Source organism: Oncorhynchus mykiss, chromosome 12 (assembly GCF_057628025.1).
Source record: "Oncorhynchus mykiss isolate SJ-2025 chromosome 12, ASM5762802v1, whole genome shotgun sequence".
Taxonomy (NCBI): Eukaryota; Metazoa; Chordata; class Actinopteri; order Salmoniformes; family Salmonidae; genus Oncorhynchus; species Oncorhynchus mykiss.
In genome coordinates, this window is record NC_143033.1 from 92301129 (window position 1) to 92323909 (window position 22781).

Here is a 22781-nt window from a genome sequence, read left to right on the forward strand (position 1 = left end):
GAGAGAGAGAGAGAGAGAGAGAGAGAGAGAGAGAGAGAGAGAGAGAGAGAGAGAGAGGGCTAATGGCTGTAATGTGATACTGAAACATGTGCTTGCATATTACAAGTAAATATTGAGTAACAATAGCCTCACAAAAACACAGTGAAAATTCCCATGAGATTTTTCATGCAGAATGACATTGACGGGATTTGGTCACAGAACATCTCAATCGACCGTTATCTCTTAACACCTCATCTATTCATCACACAAGTTATCTGGTTATGTGTTTTCTTGTGCCCCGTCTATTCTGGTTTCCCCTCCAGAGGTCGTGTCCTTGCGTGGCGGGCTTGGTTTGGACGGCAGCTCACATTAACAGACATGTCTGACTCACACTGCCTCCTGCATGACCTGACAATCGCAGCTCCGCCAACAACGGGCTAGCTCCCTCCATCTTGAGATGGTTGAAATGGCCGCAGTATTCTAGCTTGTTCACTGTTCCCTGACCAGAGTCCAGACTCCATCTTATCTTGCACAGAAGATATGTCCGTTGCTTAGAATCTGTCAAGGGAAAATCAATCATTTGAATGTATTTCCAGTGCAGCTGTGTACAGGTGTGTACAGTAACATTACTTGTGAATTCAAATCGAGCATTTCTTTTAATTGAACATGATATTAAGTCAATTGATCTCAGAAAGGCAAGACTTTGTTGTTGTGTCTCTGATCTTTCCTGGTGAGATAAAGGATGTTGGGGTTAGAGACGTGAAGGTAGAGATGTAATGTCCTGGCTCTGTGATACTAACACCCCCTCCTTCTCTCTTCTGTTTTTCTATCCCCCCCCCCCCTCTTTCCCCATCTCCCTCTCCACTCCTTCTCTCATCTCTCTCTCATCTCTCTCTCTCTCTCTCTGTCAGAACACCCCCACCCCCGACCCCCTCCCTCCCCCCGCCCCTCCTATAGCTGGAGCCATGCAGTCGTTCAGCAGAGAGAGGAGCGGTTTCCATGGCAACCAGCCCTGCTACCAGCAGGAGCACCATGAATTATCACGCCTGGAGAGCTACCGACAACACCCCCACCACGGACAGACCAGGCAGGTCTACGAGGCGCACGCGCTGGCCACCGCTACAGGGATGCCTCCAGCGGGACCAGGAGCCGGACCTGGACCAGGAAGTGGACCCATACCTGGACCTAAGGACTGTTACAGCCAGCAGGCATACCCTGGATACCCCCAGGGTAATGGAGGCGGTGTGGGTGGTGGTGTGGGTGGTGGAGGAGGTTCGACGCCTCATGATAAGAAGGCTTACAGTGGGGGGAGCCAAGGACCTCCTCCCACTCCCCAGCATATGCAGGCAGGCGGCTACAGCAATCACATGGGCCCGGGGGGATACCCGGCCCAGTATATGAGTGAAGGCCACCTCCATCAGTCTAAGTGGGACGACCCAGCTCAGCTAGCTCAGTACGAGCAGGAGATGGTAGGCAGGATGGAGCCAGGTCCCCCTGGGTCCTCCCAGTATCTGGACCAGAACATGCTGGCTCACTCCCAGAGCCAGTGTCACCAGCCCCACCAGGCCTCTGCTCCGGTCTACACCAGCCCACACCACCAGCCCCATCCCGCAAACCCAGGCCAGTCCCCGTTGATGTACCCCCAGAGCCACCTCCACTACCCCCAACATCCCCCGTCCCCCTCGCCATCCTCCTCCTCCTACATGGAGAAGTGCAGCCCAATGCCCCACTGTTACAAGGGATATAGTATGCCGCCCAGCTCCCAGTACACTAGGCAGATGGGCAGCCACAGTGGTCTGAAGCAGGGGGGATACCGCCCGCCACCCCAGAACAGTTACAGCTACCAACAGACTCCCTCCAGGGGTGGCTATGAGCCCCAGCCCCCACTACAAGGCATTCCCACTCCCCAGGAGACCCACCCCAAATACCAACACTTTAGCCAGCCCCAGCAGAACTACTGTCTGTCCGAGCTGTCCGTCAGATCCCCTGAGCAGTACTACCAGACATGTAGTCCCGCCTCCAGCCACTCCCCTGCACGCTCTGTAGGCCGCTCGCCCTCCTACAGCTCCACCCCTTCCCCTTTGATGACCAATCCAGAGAGCTTCCAGTACAGCCAGCCACCAATGACCCCAGGGGCGGCTTCTTCGTCCTCCTCTTCCTCAGCGGGTCTGCAGGACCAAGGCTTGCTGATGCCGCCGCGCTCCCACCCGTCCTCGTCCCCCAACGTGGCCCACCCAACCCCGCAGCACAGCTACACACAGGGGGTTTCCATGAAGGAGCGCTTCTCTGAGAAGCTGCTTGCCAACCCCAGCCTGTGGAGCCTGAATGCCCTCACCTCTCAGGTGGAGAACATCTCCAACAATGTGCAGCAGCTGCTGCTCTCCGAGGCCATGGTCGCCAACAAGAAGGGGGCCAAGCGCAGCAGCATTGGGAGCAGTGGAGGCAGCTCCTCCAAGAAGGAAGAGGTTTACAAAGGAGTGCCAGGAGGCCCCGAGGGTCAGCACGGTGGGGGTCCCATGCAGGACCCCTACAGCACCAACCAGCACCAGCTCGTCCCCATTGAGATGCAGGAGGGGGGGTACTCCAGTAGTTCTGACGAGCAGCTGGAGAGAGGGTACTACTACTGCGGCCAGGGCAGGAGCCCAGCTCAGGCCCCCAACAACACACACTTGGGCCTGGACACAGCCTCATCCTGCTCCATGACCTCTCCGGATGACATGTCCACCCGGTCTGGTGACTCTGTGTCCGGCCTGCAGAGCGTGGCTTCCAGGGACAACATGACCCCTGACCCCAGGTCACAGGGGGGACACGAACCCCGACAAACCTCCATGAAGAGCGTGGGGGATGAGAGGTCCCCCGTGAGTGTGACGATTCCCAGCCCCATGAAGCAGGAGAGCCAGTCCCCTCCAGACATCCAACGTCTTGGCTTGCCACTGAAGGAAAACTTTGAGGAGTTGGCCTGGACAGAGAAAATAGCAGACTACGAGGATGATGGCGTGAAAAAGACCTCCGACAGCGAGAGTGACCGCAGAGGCAGCGATAATGTCACAGATACCTCTGAGAAGCGGGAGAAATGGCCAGAGGACGAGAAAGGCCCAGCGCTGTATAGCAAGATCAACAAAGCAGTGACCGAGGGAAAGAGTTACTGCTACGACGAGAACATGTACCACAAGATACAAAACAAATACGACCGAGGCAAAGGGGACTCGGCGGATAAGTCCCCAAGCCTCTCAGACTCCAGCCACAAGGGAGACCTGGGCCAGGAGATGAAATCAGAGGCCTTCAAATCCGAATCTCCCACTGACTCTGAGAGCTCAGTGAAGACATCCCCCTATATTTCCAGGGGTGACCTTGACCAAGATCAATATTTAACAGAGAAGGAAGACAGCTCGGAGAACACATCCCCTACCCCACGGGGCGAGGCTTTGGACCAGAGGCTCTCCGCCTCAGAGAAGAGAGAGAGCAGAGAAGAAGAGGAGGAGGATGAGGAGGGGGAGGAGGAGAGAAAGCAGAACTCCATATCTTCTCCTCTGTCTGCTGAGGAGAGAGAGGGAGAAGAGAGTGAGAGCCTGCCATCAACTGAGAGGGACCTCAACAATAGAAAGAGCCCACAGGAGGAGCCTTCTGGAGAACTGTGCAGCAGAACAGAAGGCCAGAGCCTGGCTGAGCCTCAGCCTTACAGTAACACAGAGTCTGCAGAGACAGAAAGCCAAGCAGCACAACCAGATGCAACAGCAGCAGCAGCAGAATCCCCAGAAAGTGGGTCAGCCATTTGTGACACTCCACCCCAGTCTCACTCAGCCATGATGGTTTTCTCAGCTCTCAGCGAGATAGCAACACCTCCAGCTCCGTCTCACACCAGGGACCATATTGATCACAGCGATTCCAACGTGCTGGAGCCTGACTCCCCTCAGCTGCCGGGGAAGTCCATACTGCACTCAGCGCCCTCCTGGGCCAACACCCCACCCTCGCCAAAGAAAGGTGATGAGGACATGGAGCCGGGCATCAGCTGCCCAAGCGCTGTGACCCCTTCAGCCAAGCCAGAACCCGTGGCCCTATCTGCACACCCGCAGGCTTTCGGCCGGAAGCACGGCCGAGGCAGGAGGAGACTGATGCACTCAAGTGTGGAATTCAGGAGACAGCTGAGTGTGGAGAGAGAGGGGGAGAGTGCCCCCTCGCCACCGCAGAAACCCTGCATGCCCTCCAGCAAGAGTGCTCTGTTCTCCGATCAGCTAGACATGGCCGCTCACCAGGACATAATCACAACGAGCGAGACACCCAAACTGCTTGTTGAGGGCTCCCGGTCCAGAATGTGCACTCGCTCATTCAACGCGCAGGACACTCCTCCTAAGGATCCCCAGCCCCCTGAAAGACGGAAACCAGGGCGGAAACCAGGTTCGAAACCAGGCCCAAAACCAGGCCCAAAGTCAGGGTTAAAACCAGGGCCTAAACCAGGACTAAAACCAGGGCCAAAACCAGGTTCAAAGCCAAGTCTAAAACCAGGACCAAAACCAGGTTTGAAACCCGATTCGAAGCCCAGCCCAAAACCAGGTTTAAAACCGGGGCCTAAACCAGGCCCAAAAACAGTTCTAAAACCAGGGCCTAAACCGGGTCCAAAACCAGGACCAAAACCTGGTTCAAAACCAAATGAAGGAGCACCCCGTGGTCGTCCCAGGGGTACGGGCTCTAAGTCGAAGTTGGCAGAACAGGAAGGTCCCATTCCACTCATAACAGGGGGTCCAGGAAGAGGCCAGAAGAGCTTGAGCATCAACAGTCAGCAAGGTGATGGGAAACAGGAAGTGAAAGCTCCAGGCAAGGACGGAAAGAACATGGTCCTGAGATCCAGGAAGCCCCCCCAGGATAAGCTTCCAAAGGAAAAAGAGAAGGCGCAATCTGAGGGAATCCTGACTCAAACCCTGACAGGTATAACAAAGTCCAATGCAGTGTTACAAAATGAGGAACGTATGAGCATAGAGCCAGCAATCCCTGTCTTCCCTAACCAGACAGACACAAGTATAACAGACACCAGTGTAACAGACTCTAGTAAACCAGACACCAGTGTAACAGACACCAGTAAACCAGACACCAGTGTAACAGACACCAGTAAACCAGACACCAGTGTAACAGACACCAGTGTAACAGACACCAGTGTAACAGACACCAGAGTAACAGACCCCAGTAAAACCAACACCAGTATAACAGACACCAGTAAACCAGACACCAGTGTAACAGACACCAGTAAACCAGACACCAGTGAAACCGACACCATTGCAACAGACGTCAGTGTAACAGACACCAGAGTAACAGACACTAGTGTATCAGACCCCAATGTAACAGACACCAGTGTAACAGACACCAGCGTAACAGACACCAGCATAAAAGACAACAGTGTAACAAACAACAGTGTAACAGACATTAGTATACCTGTCGCTCCACCTGAGAAACCTAAAGAACCGACTGTAGCTGTACCTCTTGAAACTGCACCTGTACCTCCACTCAAAAGAAAACCCAGTCCTCTGCCTCTAGAGCCTCCGGTGAAGAAAAAGCGAGGTCCAAAACCAAAACCAAAACAGCCCCAGCCTGAAACTCCCCATTCTGACCAGGCCAACCAGCCTCCATTAGTCAAACCCAAGGAGATGGGTGTCCGAGGGCCCAAGAGAAGGCTAAAGAGAGGCAGGCACATCAAGGCCTCTCTGATCACTGTGCTGACCAAAGATAACCCTCCTCCCACGATGGCTGACGGTGATGTGGTTAGTGAAATGCCCAGTGTCCCTTCTCAGTGTCCCACTAAAACCAAGTACCTCCCCCCGCGCAAAGGCAGGGGTCTGAAATACGAGGCCATGGTTCAGAAAATAAACTCGGGCACCGGTTCGAAGAAACACCCGCCAACACCACAGCCCGAGAGCACAGAGGCGACAGTAGATGAAGTGACGTCAAAGCCTGTGTCGCTGCCCGTCTCGGAGGAGAGCGAGGCCCCAGTGGCGGCGGTGAGCGCCCCTGATGTGTCACGGGAGGAGTTAGCAAGAGACGTGGGGAGCTCCACGGGGGCCCAGAACACAGAACAGGAGAGAAGGGTGCAGCAGAACACCGGGGAGGGGGTGCAGCCGGAGCCACTCCCATCAGGGGTGCCAGACGCTGCAGCGGCGAGCGGCGCCAACAAACCCACCAGGACCAAGAGGAGGAAATGGGCCATGGTAGAGAGCACGGACGCCACGGTGGTCGCCATGGAGACGGGGAGCCTGATCATCAACACGCCGCGGCTGGCCAAGCAGAGGGCCATCAAGAACAACCACGAGATGCACCTGAAACAGAGGAGGAGGAAGAGGAAAGGAGGACAGCCTTCAGAGGGGCCTGTGGCTGACGAGGAGGTAGAGACAACAACAGCAGAACAGCAGACAGAGACACCCACTGACATAGCGTTAACAACAACGCCCGCTCTACCAGCCGGCCCAGGTGAGATCACAGACAGCCTGCAGGTGATCGCCACAGAAATGATCCAGCCGCCTCCCTCCAAACGAGGGAGGAAGCCCTCTTCATCCCCCTCCAAAAAGAGAGGGAGAGCACCAGGTGAACAGCAGAGCAGCAAACCTCTGAGGGTTCACAAAAAACCTGGTCCTAAAAAGGGAATCAAAGACGCCATGGAGGTGATTGAAGCGGTGGTAAAGGCTGCAGGGAGGGAGGCCAGACTCAAGAAGAAGAAATGGAAAAAGGAAAGTCCTGCAGTGTCAGAGGAAAAGCAGCCAGAGCCCTCTCTCAAACAGGTACTGAGTAAGACTCCTGAAAGCAGAATCAAACACTCCTTCTGTCCATATGTGCGTATGGACAGCTCCGGAGACTTCACCTCTCTCTGTACCATCGTCAACAGGCGCGATGAAGAGCTGAAGATGGTGCTTCAGAATCTCCGGAAAAAGAGCCCGGACAAAATTAAAAACTCAGTCACAGTTGCCAAGGCGATACCCAGCTCCTCAGCTATGCTCCAGGGGCCCTTGGTTAACAAAACGTTAATTGACAGGTGTCTAACGTGTTGCCTGTGTGGAAAGCCAGCAAATTACCGTGAGCTGGGGGATTTGTGTGGGCCCTACTTCCCAGAGGATAGCATCCCCCGCAAAATCCTGTCAGCAAGACATATAGAAACCCCGAGGGAAAACCGAGAGAAAATAAGCTCCAACAGTAGCATCAGGGAACCAAGCAGCAGCACCCCAACAAGCGAAGGAGACCCCGGCTTCAAAAAGGAAGTTAGTAAAAAGGTGGATATGGAGACAGTCACAAAGCAGGGCAGTAGTAGTAGTGGTGGGAGTCACCATCATCAGCCCCACCCCCACCATTGGCGCCCCAGGAGGGCAGAGAGGGCACCGGCGGAGGGCGGAAGCACGCACCGGCCCACCCTACGGGATCGGTTCAGGAGGATGCAGAAGCTCCAGGGGGAGAGGAGGGCTGCGGAGGCCACAGCTGGTGGTCAGGAAGGGGGCAATGGAGGAGGAGGCCTCCTCCAGAGACTGCAGGGGGAGGCTGAGGCTAAGGAACACTGGGCCCATGAGAACTGTGCTATCTGGACCAATGGGATCATCATGGTGGCAGGGAGGCTGTACGGCCTGAAAGAGGCTGTTCACACCTCCACAGAAACGGTGAGACCTTCTTCTTTCTCTATGCTGATTTCTCTCTTTTTCTTTCTCTCTCTCTTTCCACCTCTCTCTCTCCGGTTGATACTGATCCTGCATCTTACCAATGGAGGGTCAATATTTCAAGTGCTGTATTTCACATACAGTAAACTGTACATGATTGTGATCTATAATTCTAACCTCCCACAGTTAGAAATGAATGGGGTTTTTACATTACTATGAAATGGAATAATAAGAAAAAATAGATCACAAATAAGAAAAACATTTGCCTTGTTCAAGTCTATTTTGTAGGGAACATATTGGACACAGTGACATTGACGTATTGGACACAGTGACGTATTGGACACAGTGACGTATTGGACACAGTGACATGTTGGACACAGTGACATATTGGACACAGTGACATGTTGGACACAGTGACATATTGGACACAGTGACGTATTGGACACAGTGACATGTTGGACACAGTGACATATTGTCCACAGTGACATATTGGACACAGTGACATATTGGTCACAGTGACATATTGGACACAGTGACATATTGGACACAGTGACGTATTGGACACAGTGACATATTGTCCACAATGACATATTGGACACAGTGACATATTGGACACAGTGACATATTGGACACAGTGACATATTGGACACAGTGACGTATTGGACACAGTGACATATTGTCCACAGTGACATATTGTCCACAGTGACATATTGGACACAGTGACATATTGGACACAGTGACGTATTGGACACAGTGACATATTGGACACAGTGACATATTGGACACAGTGACGTATTGGACACAGTGACATATTGTCCACAGTGACATATTGGACACAGTGACATACTGTCCACAGTGACATATTGTCCACAATGACATATTGTCCACAGTGACATATTGGACACAGTGACATACTGTCCACAGTGACATATTGGACACAGTGACATATTGTCCACAGTGACATATTGTCCACAGTGACATATTGGACACAGTGATATATTGGACACAGTGACATATTGGTCACAGTGACATATTGGACACAGTGACATATTGGACACAGTGACGTATTGGACACAGTGACATATTGTCCACAGTGACATATTGGACACAGTGACATAATGTCCACAGTGACATATTGGACACAGTGACATATTGGTCACAGTGACATATTGGACACAGTGACGTATTGGACACAGTGACATATTGTCCACAGTGACATATTGGACACAGTGACGTACTGTCCACAGTGACATATTGTCCACAGTGACATATTGTCCACAGTGACATATTGGACACAGTGACATATTGGACACAGTGACATATTGTCCACAGTGACATATTGTCCACAGTGACATGTTGGACACAGTGACATATTGGACACAGTGACATATTGTCCACAGTGACATATTGGACACAGTGACATGTTGGACACAGTGACATATTGTCCACAGTGACATATTGGACACAGTGACATATTGGTCACAGTGACATATTGGACACAGTGACATATTGGACACAGTGACGTATTGGACACAGTGACATATTGTCCACAGTGACATATTGGACACAGTGACATATTGGACACAGTGACATATTGGACACAGTGACATATTGGACACAGTGACGTATTGGACACAGTGACATATTGTCCACAGTGACATATTGTCCACAGTGACGTATTGGACACAGTGACATGTTGGACACAGTGACATATTGTCCACAGTGACATATTGGACACAGTGACATATTGGTCACAGTGACATATTGGACACAGTGACATATTGGACACAGTGACGTATTGGACACAGTGACATATTGTCCACAGTGACATATTGGACACAGTGACATATCGGACACAGTGACATATTGGACACAGTGACATATTGGACACAGTGACGTGTTGGACACAGTGAAATATTGTCCACAGTGACATATTGTCCACAGTGACATATTGGACACAGTGACATATTGGACACAGTGACGTATTGGACACAGTGACATATTGGACACAGTGACATATTGGACACAGTGACGTATTGGACACAGTGACATATTGTCCACAGTGACATATTGTCCACAGTGACATATTGGACACAGTGACATATTGGACACAGTGACGTATTGGACACAGTGACATATTGGACACAGTGACATATTGGACACAGTGACGTATTGGACACAGTGACATATTGTCCACAGTGACATATTGGACACAGTGACATACTGTCCACAGTGACATATTGTCCACAATGACATATTGTCCACAGTGACATATTGGACACAGTGACATACTGTCCACAGTGACATATTGGACACAGTGACATATTGTCCACAGTGACATATTGTCCACAGTGACATATTGGACACAGTGATATATTGGACACAGTGACATATTGGTCACAGTGACATATTGGACACAGTGACATATTGGACACAGTGACGTATTGGACACAGTGACATATTGTCCACAGTGACATATTGGACACAGTGACATAATGTCCACAGTGACATATTGGACACAGTGACATATTGGTCACAGTGACATATTGGACACAGTGACGTATTGGACACAGTGACATATTGTCCACAGTGACATATTGGACACAGTGACATACTGTCCACAGTGACATATTGTCCACAGTGACATATTGTCCACAGTGACATATTGGACACAGTGACATATTGGACACAGTGACATATTGTCCACAGTGACATATTGTCCACAGTGACATGTTGGACACAGTGACATATTGGACACAGTGACATATTGTCCACAGTGACATATTGGACACAGTGACATGTTGGACACAGTGACATATTGTCCACAGTGACATATTGGACACAGTGACATATTGGTCACAGTGACATATTGGACACAGTGACATATTGGACACAGTGACGTATTGGACACAGTGACATATTGTCCACAGTGACATATTGGACACAGTGACATATTGGACACAGTGACATATTGGACACAGTGACATATTGGACACAGTGACGTATTGGACACAGTGACATATTGTCCACAGTGACATATTGGACACAGTGACATATCGGACACAGTGACATATTGGACACAGTGACATATTGGACACAGTGACGTATTGGACACAGTGAAATATTGTCCACAGTGACATATTGTCCACAGTGACATATTGGACACAGTGACATATTGGACACAGTGACGTATTGGACACAGTGACATATTGGACACAGTGACATATTGGACACAGTGACATATTGGACACAGTGACGTATTGGACACAGTGACATATTGTCCACAGTGACATATTGGACACAGTGACATACTGTCCACAGTGACATATTGTCCACAGTGACATATTGTCCACAGTGACATATTGGACACAGTGACATACTGTCCACAGTGACATATTGGACACAGTGACATATTGTCCACAGTGACATATTGTCCACAGTGACATATTGGACACAGTGACATATTGGACACAGTGACATATTGGTCACAGTGACATATTGGACACAGTGACATATTGGACACAGTGACGTATTGTACACAGTGACATATTGTCCACAGTGACATATTGGACACAGTGACATATTGTCCACAGTGACATATTGGACACAGTGACATATTGGTCACAGTGACATATTGGACACAGTGACATATTGGACACAGTGACGTATTGGACACAGTGACATATTGTCCACAGTGACATATTGGACACAGTGACATACTGTCCACAGTGACATATTGTCCACAGTGACATATTGTCCACAGTGACATATTGGACACAGTGACATATTGGACACAGTGACATATTGTCCACAGTGACATATTGTCCACAGTGACATGTTGGACACAGTGACATATTGTCCACAGTGACATATTGGACACAGTGACATGTTGGACACAGTGACATATTGTCCACAGTGACATATTGGACACAGTGACATATTGGTCACAGTGATATATTGGACACAGTGACATATTGGACACAGTGACGTATTGGACACAGTGACATATTGTCCACAGTGACATATTGGACACAGTGACATATTGGACACAGTGACATATTGGACACAGTGACATATTGGACACAGTGACGTATTGGACACAGTGACATATTGTCCACAGTGACATATTGTCCACAGTGACATATTGGACACAGTGACATATTGGACACAGTGACGTATTGGACACAGTGACATATTGGACACAGTGACATATTGGACACAGTGACATATTGGACACAGTGACGTATTGGACACAGTGACATATTGTCCACAGTGACATATTGGACACAGTGACATACTGTCCACAGTGACATATTGTCCACAGTGACATATTGTCCACAGTGACATATTGGACACAGTGACATGCTGTCCACAGTGACATATTGGACACAGTGACATATTGTCCACAGTGACATATTGTCCACAGTGACATATTGTCCACAGTGACATGTTGGACACAGTGACATGTTGGACACAGTGACATATTGGACACAGTGACATATTGTCCACAGTGACATATTGGACACAGTGACATACTGTCCACAGTGACATATTGTCCACAGTGACAAATTGGACACAGTGACGTATTGGACACAGTGACGTATTGGACACAGTGACATATTGTCCACAGTGATATATTGGACACAGTGACATATTGAACACAGTGACATATTGGACACAGTGACATATTGGACACAGTGACATATTGGACACAGTGACGTATTGTACACTGTGACATATTGGTCACAGTGACATATTGTCCACAGTGACATATTGGACACAGTGACATATTGTCCACAGTGACATGTTGGACACAGTGACATATTGGACACAGTGACATATTGGACACAGTGATATATTGTCCACAGTGATATATTGGACACAGTGACATATTGTCCACAGTGATATATTGGACACAGTGACATATTGAACACAGTGACGTATTGGACACAGTGACGTATTGGACACAGTGACATATTGGACACAGTGACATATTGGACACAGTGACGTATTTTTGGCAACATCAAGTAGATGCTTTATTATTAACTGGAGACTGTCTGTCTGCCTGTCTGCCCGTCTGTCTGCCTGTCTGCCCGTCTGTATGGCTCTATGTCTCTCTGTCTGGCTGGCTGTCCCTCTGTCCGTCTTTCTCTCTGTCTGTCTGTCTGGTCTCCAGAGCTGTTCCAAGTGCCAGAGAGTGGGCGCGTCCATCAGCTGCTGCTGGAAAGGCTGCCCTCATAAATACCACTACATCTGCGCCAAGGAGATAGGTAAGAGCCCTCAGAGAGAGAGAGAGAGGAGAGAGAGAGGAGAGAGGAGGAGAGAGAGAGAGAGGAGAGGAGAGAGAGAGGAGGAGATAGGTAAGAGCCCTCAGAGAGAGAGAGAGAGAGGAGAGAGGAGGAGAGAGGAGGAGAGGAGGAGATAGGTAAGAGCCCTCAGAGAGAGAAAGAGAGGAGAGAGAGAGGAGAGAGGAGGAGATAGGTAAGAGCCCTCAGAGAGAGAGAGGAGAGAGAGAGGAGAGAGGAGGAGAGGAGGAGATAGGTAAGAGCCCTCAGAGAGAGAGAGAGAGAGAGAGGAGAGAGGAGGAGAGAGAGGGGAGAGGAGGAGAGAGGAGGAGATAGGTAAGAGCCCTCGGAGAGAGAGAGAGAGAGAGAGAGAGGAGAGAGAGGAGAGAGGAGGAGAGGAGGAGATAGGTAAGAGCCCTCGGAGAGAGAGAGAGAGAGAGAGAGAGAGAGAGAGAGAGAGGAGAGAGAGAGGAGAGAGGAGGAGAGGAGGAGATAGGTAAGAGCCCTCAGAGACAGAGAGAGAGAGAGAGGAGAGAGAGGAAAGGGATGGAGAGAGGAGGAGAGAGGTAAGAGCCCTCGGAGAGAGAGAGAGAGGAAAGGGTTGGAGAGAGGAGGAGAGAGGTAAGAGCCCTCAGAGAGAGAGAGAGAGAGAGAGATGAGAGGGATGGAGAGAGGAGGAGAGAGGTAAGAGCCCTCAGAGAGAGAGAGAGAGAGGAGAGAGGAGGAGAGGGATGGATAAAGCAGGCAAGAAGGAGTGGGAGGAGTAGGAGGGAAGGGTGAAGGGGGAGGGGAGTAAGAGGGAAGGGTGAAGGGGGAGGGGAGTAAGAGGGAAGGGTGAAGGGGGAGGGGAGTAGGAGGGAAGGGTGAAGGGGGAGGGGAGTAAGAGGGAAGGGTGAAGGGGGAGGGGAGTAAGAGGGAAGGGTGAAGGAGGAGGGGGAATGAAGGGGTGGAGGTAGCGTGTGTGTGTGTGTGTGTGTGTGTGTGTGTGTGTGTGTGTGTGTGTGTGTGTGTTCATTTGTGTATAAGCATATACTGTATGTAGGTATGGCCTCCCCTCACATTACATCATGCCATCAGTAGGTACCGTGGGGATTAGAACTCCTCACAGAGGCAGCACTGAGAGGAACTGAAGGACCAGTTTAATCCTGCAGAGTACACCATGGCTGCAACCTACCTCATCCTATCATTCTCTCCTTCCTTCTCTCTCTCTCCCTCTCTGTCTCTCTCTCCTTACTTCTCTCTCTCTATGTCTCTCTCCTTCCTTCTCTCTCCCTCTCTGTCTCTCCCTCCTTCCTTCTCTCTCTCTCTCTCCTTCCATCTCTTCCTCTCCCTCCTTCCTTCTCTCTCTCCCTCTCTATATCTCTTTCTGCTTCCTTCCTTCTCTCTCTCTCTCCCTCTCTCTCTCTCTCCTTCCTTCTCTCCCTACCTCTATCTTTCTCTTTCCTTCTCTCCCTCTCTGTCTCCTTCCTTCTCTCTCTTTCTCTCTCTCTCAGGCTGCATGTTCCAAGACGACAACTTTTCACTGAAATGTCCGAAACACGAGGTAAGCAAATAAACAGAATCCGTCTGTACACATGCAAAAGGGAGATAAATAGTAGAACAATCTATGTAACTATAGCAACAATCCATTGGATAGGGTATGTCCTGGGCAGTGAGCACTGGACTGAACCATCAGAGGGAGGTCAGAGGGAGGTCAGAGGGAGGTCAGAGGGAGGTCAGATGGAAGTCAGAGGGAGGTTAGAGGGAGGTTAGAGGGAAGTTAGAGGGAGGTTAGAGGGAAGTTAGAGGGAGGTTAGAGGGAGGTCAGAGGGAGGTCAGAGGGAGGTTAGAGGGAGATTAGAGGGAGGTCAGAGGCAGGTTAGAGGGAAGTTAGAGGGAGGTCAGAGGGAGGTCAGAGGGAGGTTAGAGGGAAGTTAGAGGGAAGTTAGAGGGAGGTCAGAGGGAGGTCAGAGGGAGGTTAGAGGGAAGTTAGAGGGAGTTCAGAGGGAGGTCAGAGGGAGGTCAGAGGGAGGTTAGAGGGAAGTTAGAGGGAAGTTAGAGGGAGGTCAGAGGGAGGTCAGAGGGAGGTTAGAGGGAGGTTAGAGGGAGGTCAGAGGGAGGTTAGAGGGAGGTTAGAGGGACTAGTAGCATTGGTGGTAGTCAAACCATAGTGCAACATGGGGCTGATAGAAGGCCCAGAGGTCAAGGATCAAAGGGGGTCAGGGAGTGAGGGGTCATAGAGGGACTGAGGGAGGAACCAGTTAGCTCAGGGAGTTATGATTCTTCAGGCTGTCTGAGCGCCTCACTCTGTCCTCCGAGGTATTTCTGTACCAGCTCCTGACACACAGACTTAGATTGACAGACAGAGAGGGGGGAGAGATGGGGTGATTTTTATTCATTATAAATTAAAATTTTAGTATTTATTGGAGTTTTTATTGTTTATGAGTTAAGGAATTAAAGAAGAAGGGCAGAGAAATAAAGAGAGGGGGAGAAGTAGAGAAATGTTGGAGAAATGTCGGTTTAGCTGACCTGGGACAGAGGCATTCTGGCTTCAGGATCCTGAGGGGGAGAGAGAGTGATGAGAAGTATAGGAGACAGTCAGAGATGTGAAGTATAGGAGACAGTCAGAGATGTGAAGTATAGGAGACAGTCAGAGATGTGAAGTATAGGAGACAGTAAGATATGTGAAGTATAGGAGACAGTCAGAGATGTGAAGTATAGGAGACAGTAAAATATGTGAAGTATAGGAGACAGTCAGAGATGTGAAGTATAGGAGACAGTAAGAGCCACTTATGTGCAGTCAGTAGGGGGCAGCACTGTTCTCTACTGTACCTGTTAGTGGGAGGGCTCTTTGGCTTCTTCTGTACTTTCCTGCCTTGTCCTGGAGACTCACCCACCCTGAGAGAACAGAACCATACACATCAGAATAATTATGCTTTTATCTCCGTAAACATTCCTATAATCCAAGACTCCCGTCTCTCTATCCCCTCTGGTTAGGAATTTCTAATATTGTGATATTACAATACATTACATTTCAGTTTTTGACAGAGACAGACATACAGAGAATGACATATAGTGACAGAGACAGACATACAGAGAATGACATATAGTGACAGAGACAGACATACAGAGAATGACATATAGTGACAGAGACAGACATACAGAGAATGACATATAGTGACAGAGACAGACATACAGAGAATGACATATAGTGACAGAGACAGACATACAGAGAATGACATATAGTGACAGAGACAGACATACAGAGAATGACATATAGTGACAGAGACAGACATACAGAGAATGACATATAGTGACAGAGACAGACATACAGAGAATGACATATAGTGACAGTGACAGAGAGTAAGGAAAAAGAGAGTGAGAGAGACATTAACACACACACATAAACAGACAGACACACACTCATAAATGGACAAAGAGAGAGTCAGGCACAGACAGAGACAGAGGATGTGTGTAACCAAGGTCGTGTGTCTCTGCATCTCCCGTGGCAACAGCCTATCAGGCATCTCTGCCTGGCGCTGAGCACTATTGACTGGCCAGTCCACTAACACCACTGTTAACGCCACCTGAACACCGAACACTGATTGGTCTCACACAGCCTTCTGCAGGGCTGGAGGTCAGCCTGTCGATTCCCTCCCATCACTAAACACAGACTCTAATAGAGTGTTCAGCACCAAGCTGAAAGGCTAGCAGACATAGGAAAGGAATCCAGCTCCAACTGGGTTGACAGAGTTCAGCTGAGTCTCATCCATGTCGGCACCCACTGTTCTAATCTACAACAAACACATTCTATGCAAAGGAACAAGAATGTTACTGTTGTGGAATGTATGTTGCCCATTAACATCCATATAGGGCCCTGGTCAAAAGAAGTGCTCTACTTAATAGTGTGCCATTTGGGATGAAGCCCTACGCACATTAAGATGTCATCCGCTACATTTGTTCATTTTAAATGACTGCACAGGGAGTCCTACGAATGACCTTGACAAAATGGCAAATCATCCTACACTTTATCCCACTAGCTACCTCTCACACTGCACCTCTCGGAAAACATTAGTCAGCCACGCTGTGCATTGTTATGACTGAAAGTGGGAGTGTGATCACATTAGCAGCCCACTCTTCCTGTTTTGTTTGGATTTCCAAGGTTGCAGTTTTCTTTATGGGAGGCGCCATCTGGTGGCGGTAACGCCACACTGCACTCTGGAGGAAGGTCAATGATGGAGGGAAGGGGGAGGGGAGAGAGAGGGGTACTGACATTCAGCAGGGAGCAGCGGTGCATTGAAGCAGCAGCCTCTCTCTCATCTCCTCTCTCCTCTCCCTCCTCTATTCTCCCCATCCCTCCCTCCTCTATTCTCCCCCTCCCTCCCTCCTCTATTCTCCCCCTCCCTCCCTCCTCTATTCTCCCCATCCCTCTCTCTCATCTCCTCTCTCCTCTCCTCTCCCCTCTCCCTCCTCTATTCTCCCCCTCCCTCCCTCCTCTATTCTCCCCCTCCCTCCCTCCCTCCTCTATTCTCCCCATCCCTCTCTCCTCTCCTCTGTGTAGACTGACAGACAAGGGTGAAAATCTGGCTGCTGATCAAAAAAGCATCACGCCCACCTCTGCCTTCCCCTCACTCCCTCCATCTCTCTCTTCTCCTCTTCTCTTTTCACCCCCTGCCTTCCCCTTACTCCCTCCATCTCTCTCTTCTCCTCTTCTCTCTTCACCCCCTGCCTTCCCCTCACTCCCTCCATCTCTCTCTTATCCTCTTCTCTCTTCACCCCCTGCCTTCCCCTCACTCCCTCATCTCTCTCTTCTCCTCTCCTCTTTTCACCCCCTGCCTTCCCCTTGCTCCCTCCATCTCTCCTCCCCTCTCCCTCCATCTCTCCTCCCTCTCCCTCCCTCTCTCTCTTTTCTCCTTTCCTGTCCCTGTATCCTATCCCCCTCCCTCCTCTCTTCCCCTCCCACGTATAGAAGAACAGAGACAGAGAGAGAATGAGAGAGAGAGAGAGAGAGAGAGAGAGAGAGAGAGGAGAAAGATAGAGGGATAGAGAGAGAGAAATAGAGAGAGAGAGAGAGAGAGACAGAGGGATAGAGAGAGAGAAAGAGCGAGACAGGGAGAGAGAGAGAGAGAGGGAGAGAGAGAGAAAGAGGGAGAGAGAGAGAGAGAGAGAGAGAGAGAGAGAGAGAGAGAGAGGAGAAAGACAGAGGGATAGAGAGAGAGAAATAGGGAGAGAGAGAAAGAGAGAGAGAGAGAGGGGGGGAGAGAGAGAGAGAGAGGAGGAAGACAGAGGGATAGAGAGAGAGAAAGAGGGAGAGAGAGAGAGAGAGAGAGAGAGAGAGAGAGAGAGAGAGAGAGAGAGAGAGAGGGAGGCTGGTGGGTCTGTGCGATGCTAATTTAGCAGACTGAGCAGCCTAATCAGAGAGCAGTAAAGATACACAGACACAATCCCAGGCACAACCCCCCACCCCCCCACCCCCCCACCCACCCCACCCAGGTCTCCATGGAACTCTGCCTCTGTTCTCTGCTCCTCTGCTCTCCTCCTCTCACTGTTCTACAACACAGACACAGACACCAGCAGGAGGGATGGAGGAAGGAAAGGAGGGAGGAAGGGAGCAATCTCACATGGGCAGGGAACTGCTGCACACACAGGCCCACACACACACACGCACACAGGCACACACACACACAGGCACACACAGACAGGCACACACACACACAGGCACATACACACACACAGGCAAACGCACACACACAGGCCCACACACACACCCGCACACAGGCACACACACACACAGGCACACACAAACAGTTACACACACACACAGGCACATACACAGAGGCACATACACACACACAGGCAAACGCACACACACAGGCACAGATACACACAGGCACCCACACACAGGCACACACACACACACACACACACACAGGCAAGCGCACACACACAACAGGCAGACATATACACAGGCACACACAAACAGCAGGCACATATTGTGCAAACTCACACAAAAACGTATGAACATTGTGAATGTTCACAAACACACACACACACACACACTCACAACACATATTACACACACAGTAGGAGACAAACAGAGGCTGTTTTTGTGTTCTATGCGGATGTGTAGAAACAAAAGGAGAGCAGCGGGCCGTTACATCACAGAGAGACTCAGAGATACAAAGAGAATGAGAAAGGGAGACAGAGACTACATATAGAGAGAGAGAAAGAGAGAGAATATAGAGAGACAGAAGAGAAAGAGAATACTGAGAGACACAGGGAGAGAGATTCAGCAAGAGAAAGAGAGAGAGAGGGAGAGAGATTCAGAAAGAGAGAGAGAGCAAGAGAGAGAGAGCGAGAGAGAGACAGAGAGAGAGAGCGAGAGAGAGAGACAGAGAGAGAGACAGAGAGAGAGAGAGAGAGAACGAGAGAGAGAGAGACTACCGAGGATAAGGGGAAGCACCCCACCATTATAGTTAGTAGGCGTTCCCACCTTGTCATTCACAGAAGCCAGTTCACTGGCCAGCTGCATCCTCCATCCTCCACTACCGCACACTGCAGCTAGCTTTCATGTCTACAGTTGTGCAGAACCACACACACACACACCAGCGCGCAAGCACACACATTGCAGCTTTCATGTTAGCTCAGAGCAGAGACTCAGGCACACAGACACTGCAGCTTTCATGTTTGCAGTGACCATGGCAATTAAAGGTCCCATCCTGCGCTGGCCATGGAGAATAACACACACACATTGCAGTGCTGTGAGTGCTGGTGCGTTCTATTTCAGCAGGCATGAGTACATATGTCCAGAGAGAGAGAGAGAGACCTACTGAACCTGCAGACAGTATGACACAACACACACAGATCACCCATACACTCTCAAAAGCACAATATTCATTTTTTTTCATATATAACATTATCTTTGTGCACGTGTTTTGAAGTGAACAGCAATCGCCCTCATACATAATTTGTCTTTGTCTTCCAGGCTTTGTAAAATAGAGCACTACCCAGCCCCAGTGAGCATCACCTATGCAGTATGACAGACAGACAGACAGATAGGACATCCCCCCCACCCAAACCTGATGATGAGGAGTCATGATGAGACGTCATGACGGACAGACGCATCAGCCAATGGGGACGGCTGGGGATCCTCTGAGGCACCACCGATGGCAGCAATACAGACACAAGACAGCAGGTCCCTCAGAGCAACCCCCGTAACCCCTGGCAACGGCACTGCTTTATCTCAGCCACCCCTGATAACCAGACAGAGAGACAGAGAGAGGGACTGCATTGTCTGTCTAACAGACAGTCTCCTTCACGGACAGACGGACTGCGGTGTTTTGAGAGAGTCTTTCACAGCCCTGTCTGTCTGTGTCTGGAGTCTAGACACCTGGCAGCCATGGTTACTTAGAGACCACCCCTCCAGAGAGAGAGGGGGGGAGAGATGGGGAGAGAGAGAGAGAGAGGGGGGAGAGATGGGGGGAGACAGGGAGCGGTTTTAAATTCACGCTGCACTGTTCTGCCTCTGGAACGGTCGCTATCATTTTTGGACACCTGGTGGATTGCGATTGGCCAGAATAGGCCCCCTCCGGCTCTGCTGTCCGAGTTCCAGGTCGCGGTGTGTGTGTGACATCAACTGTGTGTGTGTGACATGGACTGTGTGTGTGTGTGTGCTTGTACAAGGAAGGGAACGAGCGTGTTCCAATTCAAGATGTCATGCGTCAAAAGAAGCCGCCCCTCCCCTGGATGTATCTCAATGTGCGCTTAAGTGTTATAAAAATGTACATTGCGTGTTTTAACAGATTCTAAATATGATTCTGATATCGACAGAAAGAAAAAATGACTGAATATAACGCTCTTCTTCCGGTATGTATTTTGATGTGCATATTACGGCTATACGACACCATTGAGTCAGCGTTGGTATCTGTCCCGCTTTGTGTTCAATTAAACATTTTTATAAAAATAAAGGTTTCAATATTCACACTAGCGTACTACTTTAGAATGCATGCCTTATACATCGCTTCATTCTAAGTGGGTAGTGTGCTAATTTGGATATTGGGGGGGGGGGGTCAAAACTCTGGAGGTCACCGAGTCGAAGTTCAGACGTGTGCTCATACAACATGATGTACAGTAGACGCCACATCATCACCATAAAGGTTAAAGGTCAGGGCATAGGGCCCGGCCGGCATCATCTCACACGTCGTCATCTCATCTCACCACAGTTCTTCATCAATATCTCTGTCCATCATCTCCATCACCAAAGGCTGCTGTCTCCATAAAAATGAACAAGTATTCGACTCCAATAGATTCTTAGTCCTACACGACTTGAGTTCTCAGCACCATAGAGCTGAATCAACCGTACAGAGACTCAAATATGTCATAATATGGACACCGTACAGTAACACAGTCCTCCCCATTAAATGGGGAACCGTGACTGTTGTACAGTGTCCGTATTCGGACTGTTTCAGTTTTCTGACTCCACATCAAGTGTCTCTCTCATTCCTTTCTCTGTATGTGGCACTCACAGTAGCGTAGCCTGTTCCCCTTACTGCAGCATTCTCACACACACAGACAGCCTCTTTAGGGTGTAGTGTACAGTACTTCAGTACTACTTTAGGATGTAGTGTACAGTACTTCAGTACTACTTTAGGGTGTAGTGTACAGTACTTTAGTACTTCATATCAGTGGACACATACAGTATTAGGGCGTACAGTACAGACAAGAGCAAAGCATCACACCACAAACCTCTTCTTCTTCTGATTCTTGATTATGATGCTCTCATTATTTAATGGTGTATATAAGTATTTGACGCTGTTTAACTGTAAGATGTGATGTACTAATATAATTGTGTATAGTATTTCCTAGAGATGTTTATTTTCTATAAAATGAATATGTTATTGCTTATAAAAATGTTATTAAAAGAATCCATTCAGAAAAGAGACTTTTGGGAATGTCACTCGTTCTAAGTTGAGCATGCAGTGTTTTTTATTGTTCATGTTTTCATTGTTTGAATCGATGACACTACAGCATCAATTTGTGTGAAATGTTTTTGTAACGCCAATGTCAAATATACCAGCACCTTTCAACGCTGCCCAGACCAAGGACTGTTCTTTTTTTCTCATCTTCTTCCAAATCTACACTGACACACAGACACACATTTGTGATCATTAATGACAGACTGTGAGGACAGAAATACAGATGTAAGAATAGGACATGTCATGACACACAAAGGTGCACACACACACACACAGTACACACAGTACACACACACACACACAGTACACACACCAAGGTTATCATAGTTTAGTTGTTTTATATTCAAGTGTATTTCTAGAATGTAGCTTTTTATTTTAAATTCAGTTTAGTTTCAGTTCATTTTCAGACCTGCTAGTTTTGATTTACTTTTAGTTGTATCAACATATTTCTATTTGTTGTTATATTATTCCGTTTCAGTTTCAGTGTTAAGGACAGAAAGCATGCGTTGGAGCAGCAGCAATACATAAGGTCATGGGTCAGGTCATAAGTTAGGTTCGGTTTCTAAAATAAAGTCAATCTCAATGTGACTTGGATTGAAAAAGAAAGAGCGCTGAGACTGGTGCAAAACGTATGTTGTAAACACTCTAAACCATGTTTACACCAATCCAATGCTTTTTAACTTTAGTAGCACATGTAAGAAGAATGACATGTTTCCCTGTTAGCTAGCTATGTTTCCCTGTTAGCTAGCTATGTTTCCCTGTTAGCTAGCTATGTTTCCCTGTTAGCTAGCTATGTTTCCCTGTTAGCTAGCTATGTTTCCCTGTTAGCTAGCTATGTTTCCCTGTTAGCTAGCTATGTTTCTCTGTTAGCTAGTGATAGCTACACTGTAAAGGGCTTGCTGTGGATTTGACAGTAACTAAAAGGCGGCAAAGTGGCAAGT

The 22781-nt window shown here is 49.1% G+C and overlaps 1 protein-coding gene across 2 annotated transcripts in view; it reads left to right on the plus strand.

The window, feature by feature from the left end:
- LOC118937768 (retinoic acid-induced protein 1) overlaps nucleotides 1–21802 on the plus strand; it is a 232537-nt gene extending 210735 nt beyond the window's left edge. The window contains exons 2-5 of one of the 2 annotated variants that reach the window (XM_090191522.1): nucleotides 891–7604; nucleotides 12778–12871; nucleotides 14380–14429; nucleotides 19851–21802. In XM_090191522.1, the coding sequence (XP_090047648.1) occupies nucleotides 945–7604; nucleotides 12778–12871; nucleotides 14380–14429; nucleotides 19851–19859 (6813 nt within the window). In that variant the 5' untranslated portion in view covers nucleotides 891–944 and the 3' untranslated portion in view covers nucleotides 19860–21802. Of the gene's footprint in view, nucleotides 1–890; nucleotides 7605–12777; nucleotides 12872–14379; nucleotides 14442–19850 lie in introns of those variants that run through there. The other variant, XM_090191521.1, reaches the window with a different exon arrangement.
- Nucleotides 21803–22781: the final 979 nt, after the last annotated feature.